At 38.0% G+C, this 18,523-nt stretch overlaps 1 protein-coding gene across 1 annotated transcript in view; it reads right to left on the reverse strand.

The window, feature by feature from the left end:
• Nucleotides 1-836: 836 nt before the first annotated feature.
• The window catches only part of sema3c (sema domain, immunoglobulin domain (Ig), short basic domain, secreted, (semaphorin) 3C), a 65,507-nt gene continuing 47,820 nt past the window's right edge, over nt 837-18,523 (reverse strand). The window contains exons 13-18 of the mRNA XM_041257513.1: nt 15,000-15,088; nt 14,324-14,365; nt 12,521-12,678; nt 10,593-10,660; nt 5,876-6,006; nt 837-3,067 (exon numbers count right to left, since the gene is read on the reverse strand). Of these exons, the coding sequence (XP_041113447.1) occupies nt 2,672-3,067; nt 5,876-6,006; nt 10,593-10,660; nt 12,521-12,678; nt 14,324-14,365; nt 15,000-15,088 (884 nt within the window). The 3' untranslated portion in view covers nt 837-2,671. The remainder of the gene's footprint in view (nt 3,068-5,875; nt 6,007-10,592; nt 10,661-12,520; nt 12,679-14,323; nt 14,366-14,999; nt 15,089-18,523) is intronic.

Raw genomic sequence — 18,523 nt, forward strand, 5'->3', positions numbered from 1 at the left:
CCTTGTAAATAGGACACTATTGCATTGAGAGAAACATATTTTTGCTGAAACCCACATTGCTACTAGCTGTGCCAGTTATATCTGTTCATAGTTTCTCTATGATATACACTATATTATGAACTGCATAAACCACAAGCTAAAGGTACTTAGAGCAGGTACTTTTAATGGCAACTAGAGGTGAAGTGTACTGGGAGAAATCTTCCATAGTAGTGGATGAAGTATATGATAGCAGGAGGCGACATACTCCATACAGTATATTTACAAATGCCATTCTCATAGTATTCTTAACCCATCTCTTCATTTTATGATGTTTGTGTTTATTCAGAATGGTTTCTCTATGGCAATCTAGCTTGCTAACTTGTGCCTTAAGTTCCTGGTGTTTGCAAGATCATGAAATATTTTTCTTTTTACTGGGAGACCAACCTTAATTCATATTTTTTTTTTTTATTCGTTCAGATTTAAAATTTTTTAAGCACCCTGATATTAATATAAATTAAGATTATATATAATATAATAATTATTATTTTATTGACTAGATCAGGTTTTACTAACTGGATCAAAATTCATTATTATTATTTACATAACATGGAAGAATTGTAGACCAATACATGTCATAGTAAACGAACATTACTACGTAAAGTGTCGTATGTTCAGAGCATCAATGTCTCAATGTCGTACTTCTTTGTGAAAACCGACATAATATATAAAATATATTTTATATTAATTAAGACATATATATATATATATATATATATATATATATATAGATATATATATATATATATATATATATTCACACAATTTAATTTTGTTTTAAAACAATGTTATTTCTTGGGGCAATTGATATTTAACATTTTTAAATAAATAAAAAAAAAAACCATATAATTACAAAAGAACAATGAGCTGAAGATTCACTTGTAGGCAGTTTCTTCAGGATAAAAAAAATACAAACATAAATACATTTTAACAAGTCTACAGTTGCAAGCACATATATCTGCTAAACTATTAAGCACTGGAAGAAAACTACACCTACACAATAATGAAAAATAAAAGGCAATTTCTTGACAAATTTCTAAATGGTATTTCGCTGCCTTTGGCAGTTAAGTCTAGCAAGGTATAATAAAATGTACTGAAATTATATACAGTATAGCCATTACCTTTAAAACAGGAAGACTTTAAATAGTCTACAAAAAACATGTACAGTACACTAATACTACTGTTAGAGCTAAAACACAATTTAAAAAAAAAAAAAAAAAATATGCACTGGAGCAAATTAATACATACTTATTTTGTGCAGGTTTCTCACTTATTTTGTGCAGGTTTCTCAATAAATTTACATGATCAGGTACATACTTGGGCCAATCTGAATTTACAAAGTGATATCTTGGAATTCATACCTGTGTAAATGATTGTATATCTGTCAGTACAATCATGTGTTAGTGTATACCAGACAAAAGTGACATCTATTTGAATGATCTAAACTGCATTAGACCTAGTTACCAATCACCTTTAACTCTGTACTAATCCTGATGGTGTACTAACATCACTGAATACAATAAAATACTGATACAGAGGAAAGAGATAGCCTTGCTTAGATCATTGAAGTAGAAGTGTCACCTCAAACAAATGCTTGTCGTTGTGTATCTAATAAGTAGAATGGACTATCAGGTTATCCTGCACACATGGAGGGCATATATATATATATATATATATAATATATATATATATATATATATATATATATATATATATATGGAATATGGAATGCAACTTAAAAGTAAACCTTGATTTTTAATGGCCATTTGTTCTTGGTTGCAAGGTTTTATAGACCATGGAGGCAGATATTGTATGCACAGTACATATGGGCATATGCAGCACTATACTGATCTTGACCTCCTGTAGATACACCTAAGCTTGTTTCAAAGTAGTAATATTGTGTTCAATTCTCACATTTTAAAAGCTGAAAATTTAAATGTGAAAAAACAAAAATGAAAAAACCTTCACATTTATTAATACAATGGTTAAAACAAACACATTCTCAAATAAATGCCACTATGTTTAAACAGAACAGCATAATGCCTACTTAAAATGCTGTAAAAACATATTACAACACATAGGTTTGAAGCAATTCTTAAATACTGTTATACATGAAACTAAAATACAACCACCACTCCTGACTCACAAAGAGGAATCATTCTAGCTAGCTCTTATTTCACTAACGGTTTTTAAATTTGAAACCTATGTACGGCAGCCTCACTTTTGACAAAATAAACCTGTTTCTTTTGCATAATCTGCCCCCATGTAGATTTTGTTGGGTCTGGTAAGGGCCCTGTTTATTCCAGCTATTCCAGTTGAATTCTAGTATAAAACTATTAGCCTAAAAGAATCCCATTCCCTGCCACCAACCAGTCACACTGGACAGATTTGGGTGATAATCGCTTTGGTTGCAGTCATGGAAAAAAAAAAAAAAAAACACTGCCTCTTTGAATTGCCAATATTGAGTACACGTGTACATTGTTGGGTCTTAATTTACAGTAATCTGGACAATATATGCCACATAAGATTACCTGAGTTTCAATGCTTACTTCTAGATTTTTCTTTTTCAAAATTGGTCTCCTCATGCACAGGGCTCAAAACTATGACACCTAAAGTTCCCAATGAAAGACCCAGGCTACTGATTCCTCCTGTTTCTACTTTTCCTGCCATCAGTGAGAGGCTTGAGTTTCGTGAGGTCGCTCCCCAGCTTCTGGTTGTTAGGCAGCCCCAGTTGACTGTTCACCTTGCAGTAGTGGTTGATTGCCTGCATTTCGGTATGGCTGAACATCCCCATAAAGTCCTTGGGGTTGAGCTGTAAGCCACTCACAGAACTGGCCCAGGACCATGGAGACCTTTTGTCAGTCAGGGAGGACACCAGCTCACTGCTTAATACCTTGAGGTTTATTTTGGCTACAGTTTGTTTGAAATTATTCTCAGTAGCCAAGCAATAGTAAAGGCCTTGGTCTGTATCCTGGACTGATCTAAAAAGGAGCCCATGTTCTGTTGATAGGATTTTCTCATTTAACTTCACCTTGGGAGAGAGAAGATATACATAAATTAAAACATGGAAACTGATTTGAAAGCTGATGAAAAAAAAAAAGACCAAAAGTGTTATGGCAAAAACTGTGGGTATGGACAGAAGAATACAAAATGTAATTTCATCCATCTGTTTTATCAGCTATAATAGGGGCATGATGCTATTCTCATTACTCAAATGAAACTGAAACTAGGAATAGATTTTAATAAGGGCACTGTGTCAGGTCAGCAAGAGAGAGCCCTGTACACTATAAAAGGGGCAGCACAGAGTCCTGCTGATTTAGATGTATTATGTATTATTATTTAAGAGAAAAGTATTGTGTATGTTTATTAAGAATGGGTGATTTCATGTATTGTTTTGTGTGTGTATTTAAAGTAATGGTTTATTGTATTCGTATGATTTGAACATTTTTCGTGTTTATTTAAAAACATGCTGTTCTGTTTGTTTGTTTATTGTTTGGCAGCAAGGATAGGGAAGCCCCATCCCACAAAACCCGGTGTAGAAGGTGACCATCTCCTGAGTTAATAATTAATTTGTTGCTAATTGGGAAATGCGCAATAGACCCAGCTTGATGGTGATACAGCTGTGACCATCACACCAGTTTTTGGAACCGCACCAAGGGGACCTTCAATCGCTGTTGGAACAGGGAGAGCCAACCCTGAATAGCAGCTACTCTGTCGTTCGACAGGTATGTGCTCATCATACTGGAGTCCAGCCGGAGCCCCAAGTACGTCGTGCACTGCTGCGGTATAAGCCAACTCTTCGCATCGTTGATAGTGAGGCCCAGCCTCGCCAGATGCTGCGTCACAATTGCCGTGTGGGCCACTGCTGCCTCTCATGACTGCACGCAAATCAGCCAGTCATCAAGGTAGTTTAGTACTATGATTCCGTGCAACCGCAAGTGGGCCAGGATAGCGTCCACACACTTTCAGAACGTTTGAGGAGCCAGGGAGGGGCCGAACGGCAGCACGGAGAACTCGTAAACGCTTCCCTGAAAGGCGAAGCAACAGTACTTCCTGTGCTCAGGACGAATGGGAACGTGAAAATACACGTCCTGTAAGTCCGCGGTAGTGAACCAGTCGCCCGGCCGGAATGACTGGAGAATGTGACGGTGAGTCAGCATTTGGAACCTCCTCTCCTTCAAGAACTCGTTGAGGAATCTCAAGTCTAGGATGGGACGAAAGCTGCCGTCCCTCTTGGCTACCAGAAAATATCTCGAGTAGAACCCCTCTCCGCAGGACATGGGGTCTAACAGACAAATAGCTCTCTTGCATAGCAAGGTGGCCACTTCCTTCTGGAGTACCAAGACCTGAAGAGGGCCCGACACGGATGTGTGCGTGACTCCACAGAAGGGGGGAGGTCCCAAACTGAACTGCAGCGTGTAACTGTTGTGCACGGTAGTGAGTACTCAGGTGTCCAAGGTGCAAGCACGCCAGAATTGCAGCTGTTGTGCGGTGAAGGGATGGGTCTGAGGCCGCAGGCCTTCCAAGCCCCTGCAGGGGCTGTTGAGGTCAGGGAAGAGCACTCTGAGGCAGCTGCCTAGGGAGATGGCTCTGGAATTGCCTCCTGGAATGCTATTGTGCTTGTTGGAGCACCTTATGCACCTTATGTAGTCACACACCTGGTCAGCGCACATCGTATACCAGGGGATACACAGGTCGAAGCCGCAGTGGGCGAATCTGTGGACGGAGTACAAAAACAATGTAATACAACAATAATAGTGGGCTCACTCTGCTGTTTTTTGTTTTTTGAAGGCCCAACGCACCAAGGTGGGCGGGCCAAGGCAGCCGGCATGGTCTACTCTACTGTGGGAATAATAAAAATACAGCCCCATGGAGGACAAGTCCTGTTGCTGTATTTTTTATTTATTTATTTATTTTTCAGCTGTAGCACAATATAGGCAAGCGGCTGTACCGCGTGTGCACTGCAGATGTGCCAGCAAAGTACTTTGCGACAACAACAATATATATTTTGTATATATTTAAACTGCAACAGCAGCCAGCAGAGTCGCTCAACAGCAGGACGTGCTTCCACACGAGTGAAGGCTTGAAAAACACAACGAAATTTACTCCTTTAAATCAATACTGCACAGGCAGTCGACTCTTGTACCACAGATAGAAAGCAGCAGTCTGCAATGCGAGCGTGCGCAAGTTGCTGAGGAAAGATTGAAGAAAAAGACTAAAAAAGAGTCACCGATTCCTTGAAAGTGGCAAGCCAGCTTTCATCCTGCAAGGCAAGGGAACTGCAGTTGACTCAAGCTCTTTTTCAAAAAGCGCTCAGATACCAACACAGAGGGTCTTACCTTACTGTTTTGAGAGTCAAAAAGAGACATGGTTTCCATGAAGTGATGGTTTTAACCCCTTGGTAGGCAGGACTAAGGATGTCATCCAGGAAGGGGCCTATCAGCAGCTCTGGTATAGAGAGCTCAGTGAATACCTCTCAATAGGCAAGCATTTCCCATATGTAATGTTTTGGTGGTCATCTTCGAACTGAAAGGGAACCCTGTTTCGGTGTGGAAGTGTTCATGAGTGGAGTGTTTTGGGAGTGAAAAACATAAACTACAGGATCAGTGAAGACGATTGCACAGCCTGACCTGGGTTTTGACTTGTGTTTTTGTGTTCGAGATTTGTTTTGTTTAAAATTGTATTTTGCTCTGTAAGCAGTGTTTTTGTGCATTGCGCTTTGCATCCGAATTCCTGCTTGCATGTGGTGTCTATTTCTGGCCTGACGTCACCACCCTGGCTACCCTGTCACAGGCACTCCTGCCCTTTTTTCCATTTTTAAAAAGTACCAACAACTCACCTCTTTTCTCCTGTCATTTTGCCTCTGTATCAGCCACTTAACCGTTGCTTGTGGAGACTTTGGTGAACATTCCAGAAAAGCAGTATTGTTCCTCACTCCATACTGCTCCATCTCTGCTGCATTTCTGTATGCTAAAACACAGGGCAATATGTTAAGGAACTGAATTACCCATTACAGTAATGGCCAAGTTATACAGCTTGGTAGTAGACACATACTGTTATCCCATTTTTAGTTCATGTTCCCTCATTTACTTGACACTCACAGGCAGTACCATTGGACATTAAAGCAGTGACCTCATGATAGGACTCCATATAGCCTTATCTTCTAATACACACAGTAGTAGTGAACTATGAACAACAATAAGCACCAGCATGTAGCTGAAAGATGCCTACATGGCAGGCTCTAATTGTACACAGTGAACTTAGAATCAAACAGGAAACTGCTGAAGGCTATTCACGTTTTGAAGTATTAACCTTAACATTAAATAATCCATTACCTGTTCATTTTGTAATTATTTATTGACCACCTAAGTCAAGCTCGCTATTTCTGACCAAATTTGGGGATCTCCTATCTATATTAACAGTAAAATATGACTTGACTCTTTTATTGGGTGATTTTAACCTTCATGTTGACATTGATTCTGATTTTAACTCCTTGAATTTTTTGAGGCTACTAGATTCCTTAGATTATATCCTACATGTCAGAGTTCCTGCACTTAATCGTGGTCATATTTTTGATCTGGTAATTTCTCGTGGTTTAGTTGTTAAGAACACCATAACCCTAGCTCTTACTATTTCTGATCATCTTGCCATTCTTTTTGAGGTGAATCTGACAGTATCTACAAAGACTGTGGACCGTACATTTAAATCCCAGGTAATTAATTCTTCAACTGCTGTTAAACTGTCTGATGTCTTAAGCTCATTACCACTCTGAGTCCTCATCAGTAGATGAGCTGGTTAATACCAACAACACCACCGTGACTGGTATCTTAGATACTGTAGTGCCAATCAAAACTCTGTGTGTCTTATCTAAACTGCAAATTCATTACATCGCATGAAAGGGGCACCTGGTTAAATATAGGTATACTCTGGCACAGGCTAGATCATATTATTCTAATTTAATTGAAACAAATAATTTTTTTATTTTTGCTACCCTAGATACATTAATTAAACCTTCCCCTTGACATTGGCTCCTCTCACAGCTGCAATGACTTCTTAAATTTCTTTAAAAATAAAATACTAGACATCAGAAATCAGATTCACAGACAACTTCTATTAAGGAGGACTCCAGCACGATTTTACCAACTACCCTATTATGGCTACTATGGGGGCTTTTTCTTCTTTTCCTTACAGGAACTGACAAGTAGTTCGACATATGAGAGCTGCTACATGCTATCTTGATCCTATTCCTACAAAACTATTAAAAGCTGTTCTTGGTGTTATTAATACCCACATTTAAAAATTATAAATGGTTCACTTTCCTCTGGTATAGTTCCCTCAGCACTATATGGAAGCTGTGGTAAAAGCTATGCTTAAGAAACACAATTTGGACCCTGAAGTCCTCAATAACTATAGGCCAATCTCCAACCTACCATTCTTAGATAAGGTTCTAGAGAGAGTTGCTGCAATTCAATTACAAAAAATTCTCACTCTTAATGGTATATTTGAGAAATTTCAGTCTGTTTTTCATGCTGCACATAGCACAGAGACAGCCTATGTCAGAGTTGTGAATGCTCAGCTGATAAGCTCTGACTCTGGCTTTCGATCAGTTTTAATTTTCTAGATCTAAGTGCTGCCTTTGATACTGTAGACCATTCCATCCTACTGAATTGTCTTGAAAGCACAGTGGGACTGTCCAACCTTAACCTATCCTGGTTCAAATCGTATCTTTCTGATAGGTTTCAGTTCATCTCTATTGGGGATTTAAAATCGGCATTATCTGAAGTTGTCTGCGGTGTTCCACAGGACTCCATTCTATGCTATGCTAATGATACCCAGCTATATTTGTCCCTAAAGCCAGTAATTACTTCTGCCTGGGTGTTATTAGCTACTTGTCTTGCAGACTTCAAGCAATGGATGTCACTGAATTTTTTAAAAATTGAATTCAGATAAAACCGAGGTTATGCTAGTGGGCTCACACAACCAACTAAAAGGAAATATGGGATTACATGATTGGTATCCGAAAACGCACGGTATCCCATTTGCAGTTTGTTCTGAATACTGCTGCTAGAATTCTGACTAAAACCAGGAAAAGTGAGCACACCATAAAACTTTAAATAAACGCCCCAGCGTTTATTTACAATATTGTAGCCCCAGTGCCTACTGGAGACCAGCGACTATTTGAGACTCTGTGTTTATTACGTAAGATCACTAACATCTGCAAATACTTATACCTTATAGAAACGACATAAGTAAATTACAACATTCCAGCAACATCATTAAAGGTTGTGTCAGTAGGTAATAAGAGTTTGTATTTTAATAATAATAAAAACAGTAAAATCCACGAAAGACAGCCCTGTAAATATGGGAACACAGGCGTGTATTGACAGGCTTGCAGCACAATAACAAAACAAACATGGTTTTAAAATGAATAAAGACAGTATGTATCATCTTTATTAACACATATTATATTTATTGTTCACCCTCAAAACATGTACATTGGTAAGCATGGACAACACTATGTAACACAACTTTTGTTCCTGGGTAGTAAGTGTTATTTCCTAATTGCTTATGCCTCAAAGGTATAGAAAATGACTATTATTCCCCACAAACTCTGCTTTTGTGACCAGGACAGTGATATTTCAAAATATCACTATTTCCAATGGGAAAACGGGCAAATGTGTGTCTTTTCGTTCACAGAAAGTCAGAAAAAAACAACATATGAATCCAAATTAACATGTATTTATACTAAAGTAATACAAAAATGACTACAAAAGATTTAGAAGTGAGTAGTTTTATCACAAAACTAAAACTAATCTGTTTTTATAAAGTGTACACTGATAAATAAGAATGCTGGAAAAGGAGCAAAATACGAATATTCATTGCAAGACTCAAATGCACGAAATACTGTTAATACAAAAAAAAAAAAAAAAAAAAAAACAAACAAAAAAAACCCCACAACAACAAAAAAACGTACAAATACACTAAAAGGCAACCCTGTTAATATCAGAAAACAAGTGTGTATTTTACTTACTTTCAGCACGCTCAAAAAACCTTCACAACTGGTTTTAAAATTAATAACATCATAAAAAAAACTTGTATGCATTACATGTACCTTTTAAAATAAATTCTCGCTGTACAGCCATGTGTGTGCATTGGCTGGAACATTCAGTATGACGCATATTATATTATTATTCATAACCTGGCGTTTAAAAGAGACCCGACGTCTATTGATCATATTTCCTAGAAGCCCCAGCGCTTATTAGGGATCCGGTGAGTATTGGAGAGCGGCGATTATTTGAAGTTTTACGGTATTACCCCTGTTTTGACCTCTTTACACTGGCTCCCTTTGTAGTATAGAATTGATTTTAAGATTTTGTTGTTAACTTACAAGGTTCTGAATGGATTAGCACCTAGTTATTTACAAGAGTAAATGACCCTGTATCTTCCAAACCGCACTCTGAGATCACAAGGTAAAGGGGCTGCTGGTTATTCCAAGGGTCAACAAAAGCAACACGGGAGGTAGGGCTTTTTCTTGTCCAGCTCCTAAATTATATAATGCTCTGCGTTTGTCAGAAAAGCTGGGACTGTTACAGTTTTTAAGTCAAGATTAAAAACGCACTTTTATAAAATCTCTGATTGTGGCAGTTGTATGTGTGACATGCTGTACAAATATATTGTGGTTTGTTCTTTTTTTTCCTGCTGTGTACTGTGCAATGCTTTTGCAATGTTTTAGTATAAAAAGGGCTATATAAATACATAAATAAATACAGGAACAAACTCACTATGTAGCTAGAACTTTGTGCAGATCATCAATAATGACACACTTATATATATATATATAAAAAAAAAAAAAAAAAAAAAAAACTACAAATGATCAGTAACATTGATTTGAAAAATGTTTCAGGGTCAAGTGACTCAATTAATCCACAACAAAACAGTTTCAAAATAGCCATTGGACAGTTATATAAACAATACAACAACTTATGATGATAAGCACTGTCATGGCCATAACATATTCCGGTGATAACGGAGCGTGATTTAATTATTGATGACACAAAGAGCCCCAGTTTTTGTGCTTGTTAGATTGGCCTTCCAAAGTAGGTTATGTGTCAATGAATACTGGTGAACCTAAACTTTAAAATAAACACGCTTCAATCATAAAATAAACATAGAACCAAGATATAATGGAAGCCGAATGACATGTGTGTAAGAGAAACGTTTATATAATGAAACACTAACAATTCTACCTTTAATATCTGTAAATCTTCCAACCAGTGCCAATGCAGCACTGAACAGTGTGTCATACTGATACATACAGTAGTAATGGCGATGACAATCATAATGCCTGTCCTTATTATGTATAATACCCTCTAGCTCATAAGTTTAACTGAAAGCCAATGACAGTGAATCACTTCTTACACAAGTATTCTTCAAAATGTTTTTTTTTTTTTTTTTTTTAATGAATTCTGCCTTCATTATTAAAAAAAAACGTCTTAACTAAATAACATTACAGAATACCCGAAGGTTCCTCCAACATACATACACAATGTTCTTACCTTTGAGATTAAATCCCCTACATTGAGTCAACGGGTTGCCATGTCTTATATCCTGTCTTCGGTTTCTCCTAAATCAAAAAAATATTTTTATTTTATTCTGTACAAGTTTTGTTAAACTTTTGAACGAACCCTTAACTTTCCTTTCACTGAGTAATGGTAGCAGAAATATAACAGAGAACACAGTAAGAAACCTTAATTCATTTTTTAAAATGTATGTAATTAGCATATAATGTTAATGTCAGAAAATTTGTAAATATTTAATTACAGTAGTTTAACTTTGTTGGTATTTTTCAGTAAATACAGACATGAAAGAACACTTTGTCTTGGACAACATGCAATACATTTAAAATATTTAACATATTTTTTCTGGTGTTATTTCCCGGTTAGAAACAACAAAGTTAGTAAGCCAAAATTTACAAAAACTACAAAATCTTGAAAGAAAAATGTCTTATTTTTAATACTGAACCAAAATAAAAGACATCAAAGAAACATCACATAAAGAAACAAAAGGCTTATCTAGTGGAAATGGTTTTTGTTTATTTCAAGAAAGCAACATGTGGCACCCCACATTCTGGTTCAACTCATAAAAGTCCAAAGAAAAACAAAATACATTCCTGTAAATGTCGGCATGTCATATACAAGTGCAGCTCGCATGTGTATGATAAGTCACAGCCTGTATATAAATACCCATCTGTTTTTGTTGAAGCTGTCTTCAAAAGCTGATGTTACTGTCAAACCATTATTGTAACCTTTAGGTGTGATTCAGCGGGTAGGAGCTAGGGCTCTTCCCCTGTTCTGTCCTGCCAAAATATCTGTCAATCTCCCTATTTAAACCCCAGATCACAGCCATATCTCTGTCTTGCCTTTTTTGTTTGTTTTTGGCTTTTCATTTGGCTTTCATTAGACCAACGCTTTAAACTTTACTACAGCTTCAACAATAAGTCAAACAAAGCCATTGGGCTGCAGGTATTTGCTACTTTCAGTTTACAGACTGAAAAAATATCACTATCTAAAACCATATTATTTAACTTACCAAACTAAACTGTATGAAATATGTATTTATAAACTGGATACCAGTGTCCCCCTGATAGCATCTCTCCAGCTAAGCAGCCCAGCTAAAGCTTCTCTATAATAATCCACTAAAACAAACTTATTTCCCCTACGTCTGACACTGTAGCTGAACCTGCTGCTGTTGAACTGCTGTTGCAGCCCTTAATGACTCATTCTGCCCGGCCTTTATCCTCTATAATACTGACCGACTGTCAAAGACTGGCTCACTAAGAATCTTGAGAAAGCATTTCAAATCTGGCATTCAAATCCCAGTGGGGAAGTGATTGGAACTCTGTTTCTTCTCTGCCTTTTCATCGGCACAATTGTCTTTTCCCCCTCCTCCTCCAGTACAATGCAGAAACTAACCACCAGGAGTCTTGTCCTCAGATTATACATGTGTTCCATCTGACATCACTCCAAGCAAGCTGTCTATTGTCTGATTCTGCTCCTACTTACTCTGCCAAGGATATACAGTAAATCCCCCACAAAATGTGTATCTTTTCTATTGGTGCCTTCATATTAGTATTAGAGAACAAGTATGCAGTTTATGCTTAATTAATACATTGATAATATATAATCATTATAATATTATTAGGAGTATGATCGATTCAGCTAGTTATTTTTCTTTGCTTTACCCATTGCACTTTCTATAAAGGAGATGTTAAATGAAACGGTTCAGTCATGAACACAATACACAGGGTACATGCAAAAGGTTTAAAAATTACAGAAATCTACTGTTTCTTTAATTATTTGCAATTAATACACAAGATTTTTTTTTTTTTATATATATATATATAATTCGTGATTTTATTGCTGAAGATACTGGGATGACAATTGGATCAAAATTCTGTTTCCAAGAAACCTTTTAACAACTATACCTTTTTCCTGTGGGGTAAAATCTGGAGCAGGATGTGCCGTCCCATGCACAGTAAGGGTCTCTGGCCAAGCAACAGTCAGCACAAGCTGAACCATATATATGGCATCGGTGCAAAGATACCTGAGTAATACCTTCTTCTGAGCTTATATAAAGCTGTTGCTGTAAAACAGAATCAAACATTGCTGTCACTTGGCATGACACATGTAAGTGATGTACTTCAAATGCAAATGTGAATTAGAGTTTACAGTGCTTTCCAGTACCAAGAAGAATGCTGTTAACAACAATGCAATAAAAGACTTATCGTTTGTTTGTTTTTCTGTCTTTTAAAACCCTTCTGTATTTTCTCTAAAAAACTTTTAAGAACATAAGAAAGTTTACAAATGAGAGGAGGCCATTAGGCCTCTCTTGCTCGTTTGGTTGTTAGTAGCTTATCGATCCCGGAATCTCATCAAGCAGCTTCTTTAAGGATCCCAGGATGTCAGCTTCAGCAACATTACTGGGTAGTTGGTTCCAGACCCTCACAATTCTCTGTGTAAAAAAGTGCCTCCTGCTTTCTTTTCAGAATGCCCCTTTGTCTAATCTCCATTGTGACCCCTGTCCTTGCTTCATTTTTCAGGTTGAAAAAGTCCCTTGGGTCGACATTGTCAATACCTTTTAGAATTTTGAATGCTTGAATCAGGTTGCCTCGTAGTCTTCTTTGTTCAAGACTGAATACATTAAATTCTTTTAGCCTGTCTGCATATGACATGCCTTTTAAACCCAGAGTAATTCTGGTCGGTCTTCTTTGCACTCTTTTTAGAGCAGCAATATCCTTTTTGTAGCGAGTTGACCAGAACTGAACACAATATTCTAGATGAGGTCTTACTAATGCATTGTACAGATTTCACATTACTTCCCTTGATTTAAATTATTACCCCCAGTTAGCCATTTTAGGGATTTGCTCTGTGTTTCCTGTGATCCTAATTAAGAATGCTGCCTGAAGGGTAATTTTTTTTGTCAGAAAATGCAGTGCTGTTATTTCCACACTGTTGTAAGACTGGAGCTGTTCCATCCTCCTGTTAGGTGTGGAGTGCCGTCCAAGTAATGTTGAATTGAAACATGTTTTTCTAATGCATTGTACAGCTTTAACATTACTTCCCTTGATTTAAATTAAACACTTTTCACAATATATCCGAGCATCTTGTTGGCCTTTTTTTTAGCTTCCCCACTTTGTCTAGATGAAGACATTTCTGAGTCAGCATAAACTCCTAAGTCTTTTTCATAGATTCCTTCTCCAATTTCAGTATCTCCCATATGATATTTATAATGCACATTTTTATTTCCTGCGTGCAGTACCTTACACTTCTCTATTAAATGTAATTTGCTATGTGTCTGTCCAGTTCTGAATCTTGTCTAGATCATTTTGAATGACCTTTGCTGCTGCAACAGTGTTTGCCACTCCTCTGTCATCTGCAAATTTAACAAGTTTGCTTACTATACCAGAATCTAAGTCATTAATGTAGATTAGGAATAGCAGAGGACCTGTGTTATTTACTTTAGGGTGTTCAATCTAATCACGGTTTGGGGATATGAGTAAAACATATGTTTTGAACTGAGATCAGGGCAGTGTTTTCCTTTGTTAACTTGACTAACATTAAGAGTGCGAAGCTCGTTTCTCCAGGCATTCTTGAACGTCTATTAGAGTTCAAGAGTGGTTGGAGTTAGTGGTGAGATGTTCATGGAGATCTACAGCACTCCTAAAACCCAGTTACAATTATTTTAATTAGAAAAAGACAGAAAATCTTAATGTCTTTATCTGTATTACCTTTTTAGAAGAAATCTTCATTGAGGTCACTGGAGCACGATTCTGAAAAAAACAAAACAAAACAAAAAAAGCAGACATCCATAATTTAAAAACAAATAAATAATATATCTGTCAGTGTGTACATTTGTTGTGGTCATCTTTGAATTATGCTCCGTATTCATAAAACAGGCATAATAAAATAATATTAGCCTTCATAAAGGCTAATAAAATGTATACAGTATTCAATAATGAAAAATAATATGATGTACAATACAGACTTAGGACGGTCAAAAAAAAAAAAAAAAATCCACCATTAATATTCCAATATATATTTTTGCATGTTTTTCATTTTAAGAAGTGCTACTTTTACAAAGCAGTCAGCCATGTGAAATGAATGCTTTACAATAAAAATGATTGTAGTCTCTATTAAATGGGAAATGTCCTTAACCCATGGAGACCATACTAAAAAATATCCTAAAAAGGCTATATAGATATAAACGTGTATCTGACTCAATAATTCTTTCCACATGGCGTAACATGATTTGTCTTGATTGGGCTCTTCACTTGGCTGGCATTTACATAACCTGGGCCTAAAGATAGGGTACCTGCATTTATTCCTTGAACCATTGCCAGCATCTCACTAATAAAAGCTTTGATCAGTAGAGTAAGATGGTGAATTCAGATGAACAAGCCAAACCTTAAACACTTCCAGCTCCTCCAAGATAAGTGCCTCATCTTTTGATCTGTTACTCGGCAGGACAATTACTTTTTGGACAGTTCCTCGATCTGAAATGTAACAGAACTTTGGTTAATTATCTGTTTGTAAAAAAAAAAAAGGTATGGGTTTTATCAAACAAGTGCAAAGGCAAAGGATTTTTTTCAGATTAGAATACAATTATTTTGAATGCAAGAAACTAATTGAAGTGTTTCATCCTGACAGTACAACGTATTTGTTTCCTTCAGATAGAAATGCATACTCACTTCAAAATAAGGTCCTATACAAAGTTAATGAATTGAATATTGAAGGCACTTCAGTACAGTGCTACCACTATTATCCAAACAAATAAGCAAAATAAATTACCACTATCCTTAAAAAAGTGAAAGTGCAGTAGTGTTCAGCATTTAAAAATGTTGTAGTAATATACCCTGAAATAAAAAGACTGCTAACAGGACAAATAAATCTGTATTTTCAGGGGTTCAGGAGCAATTGAGATCCATAACACCAACTATATATTCTTTGAAATTAATAGTTGTTGCAAGTCCTAGCAGCATTCTTATTATCTGCATTTACCTGGGTAAGTTCAGGTACTATCTCTTGTTGACAGAGGTGGGAAGGATAGGACGCCACCCATAGAGGAGGTGGAGGAGCACAGCAGCTCAGACAAAATGAGTGAGGCATATTCCAGGGTTGTCCTATTTATATTATATACAAGGCAGTCTTAATTTAATCATCCCAAAATGGAGTTACATGAATACTTTTAAGTGATGTGATTCCTTTCTATCAAAGTGGACCAGATTGAGTTCAGTTCTCTGTTACTAGTATTCCTCAATTCCTATGGTCTTATATTAAAAAAAAGATCAGTATGTAGTACTAGTATATATTACAGTGAAAACAAACTAAAATAAACTATTCTCATTATACATCTATTCCAATTTCATAGATATGTTGGTTAAGAGCGCCAAGGAAAGAAAATCCTAGAAATGCATGCAGCAGCCCACAGGCAGACTGTACTGGCAGTGAGTCAACAATGTCGAACATGCAAGAGCAATAATATTCACCAGATGTGAATTACCACCACATTCGCTTAACTCTTGTCTAGAGTGTTTAATTCACATTTTCACTTTGTATGGTCTTGAAATAACTGAAGCAGCAGTAACACAAGTTACCAACTGAAATGATCCATAACTCATCTTGATCCCAATTAATACAGGTACAGTTTTTTTTTTTTTGCTATCCACATAATTTTACCAACATATGGAAAAATAACAAGACAAAGGCTAGCTTGCTATTGATGTGTTCTTGGAACTGGATGGAGGCAATGGAAAAAGCAAAACATTTTGCATTTTGTAACTGGAAAGCTATAAAAAGGTTCACTCATGATGCATATTGCTGTATTGGGTTGATGTTACTGACATTGTTGCTTGAACTCAACAGCAAGGTGGCCATATGCATTGTCAGCCAGATGTTCATGTTCACTCCTATATGGTGTTGCTGAGCACTATGAAGAAAACGTGTGCCAAGTCAAGGGTGTCTTGTATTGTAAATCTTTTTTTTCTTCATAATATGTATTTATTTTATGTGATGATTTCTAAAGGACATATGTATGTGTGATAACAAAAAACACATTGAAATATTTACTACTCTGTAGTTTGAAAAAACATCTCAGCTCAAAAGCCTCCAAAAGCAAGTTTATGCCATCACGTGCCATTCACTGAATTTGAAAAAAGATGGATTTGAAATATATTAAACAGGAGAACTTATTTCATAAGCTTTTAGTGATTATAAAAAAACAGAGTTTAGAAACCTAAACAGAGATTGATGGCTTAATCTGTTGTTCAGTGTTGAAATATAGTGATGCTGATTGTAAAGTTTGTATGTGTATCCAAATGCTATAAACAAGGGAACAGCAAACTTTAAATAAAGTGGAAATGAGGCTTTGGCCAGCACATGTGTTGTGTTACTCGACCATAACACTGTCAATGACATCATGTGGAAAGAACTATAACGAATGTGTTTTTTTGTCTCACTGGATAAACAATATTTGATACTGTGGCAGAGCAAAGCTCTGCCCTTTAAATTGGCAGGGATGGGGTTAACTTCCCCTACCTGCCTGGGTTTATTATGTTCAGGTGGCTGGGGTTGATTAGTTGATTAGGTTGATTAACGATCAATCAGCGCCCAGCCACCTGATATAAAAGGAGGCCTCTGCTTCTCATTTGGGGAGAGGGAGCTGAGGAAGCAGGTTGGTTTTTTTTTTTGGTTGTTTGGAGAGCTTGAATCCAGTGAAGGCATTGCCCAGCCTGGAGATTGTTATTTTTGTAAATTTTGCTTTTTGTCTTTCTTTGTGTTTAAATTGTTTTGTTTTGGCCCTTGTGCCCTTTCATTTTGTGTTTATTTATAATAAAATAGTTATTTTTTTGAACTGCAGTCTGTCTCTGGGCCTCTATCCACTCGCCAGCCTGCCATATTTGGTGTCAGAAGAGGGATAGCGCCACCTAGAGGCTCAGAGCAGTATTTTTGTTTTGTTTTGTGGAATTTTTGGGATAATTTAAAAAAAAAAAAAAAAAAATGGGAAAGAGCAGACGGCGACAAAAGCAGGAAAAGCAGCAGCAGCTGAAGAAATGTAAGCTGCTGCAGCCACCGCTGGAGGACCCGGCCAGCCTCTTCCCCTGGTGTTCCTGGTGTGGGAAGGAGGACCATCGTTGGCGGTCCTGCCCAGACGTGCCACCGGCAAACTGGTGTGGCCGGTGTGAGGAGGACGGCCACAACTGGGCAGGATGCCCCTACAACCAGGCCCAGGAAGAAGTGCAGTGTTCACCCCGGGCATCAGGGGCCACCCCACTACCTCCAGCACCACCACCTTCACCACCGTCCCAGGAGATCTGGGACTGGTTGATGCACCCTGAGGCAGACCTCGTCCACGATCTCCCCATAGTTATCAACACGCTGTGGCGTCGAGATGGGGAGAGGTGGGAACAGTGGGAGGAACAGCACCACCCGGCCTCCTTCCCAGAGGTTGCCCTCATGGTGGTTAATTACCTGGCTGTAGACATGGGAGATGCCCCGGTCACTCCAATAAAGAGGGGTGAGCCGCCTTCCCGAGAGCCAGAGAGGGGTGAGCCGCCTTCCCTAGAGCCGAGAGCCAGAGCCAGAGAGGGGTGAGGAGCCGCCGTCGTCCCCAGAGCCAGAGAGGGGTGAGGAGCTGCCGTCGCTCCCAGAGCCAGAGAGGGGTGAGGAGCTGCCGTCGCTCCCAGAGCCAGAGAGGGGTGAGGAGCTGCCGTCGCTCCCAGAGCCAGAGAGGGGTGAGGAGCTGCCGTCGCTCCCAGAGCCAGAGAGGGGTGAGGAGCTGCCGTCGCTCCCAGAGCCAGAGAGGGAGGAGGATCTGCCGTCGCTCCCAGAGCCAGAGAGGGAGGAGGATCTGCCGTCGCTCCCAGAGCCAGAGAGGGAGGAGCCTAGGAGGATCTCGTCGCTCCCCCTCCAGGAGGAGGACTGCCCTCCAT

Source organism: Polyodon spathula, chromosome 8 (assembly GCF_017654505.1).
Source record: "Polyodon spathula isolate WHYD16114869_AA chromosome 8, ASM1765450v1, whole genome shotgun sequence".
Classification (NCBI taxonomy): domain Eukaryota; kingdom Metazoa; phylum Chordata; class Actinopteri; order Acipenseriformes; family Polyodontidae; genus Polyodon; species Polyodon spathula.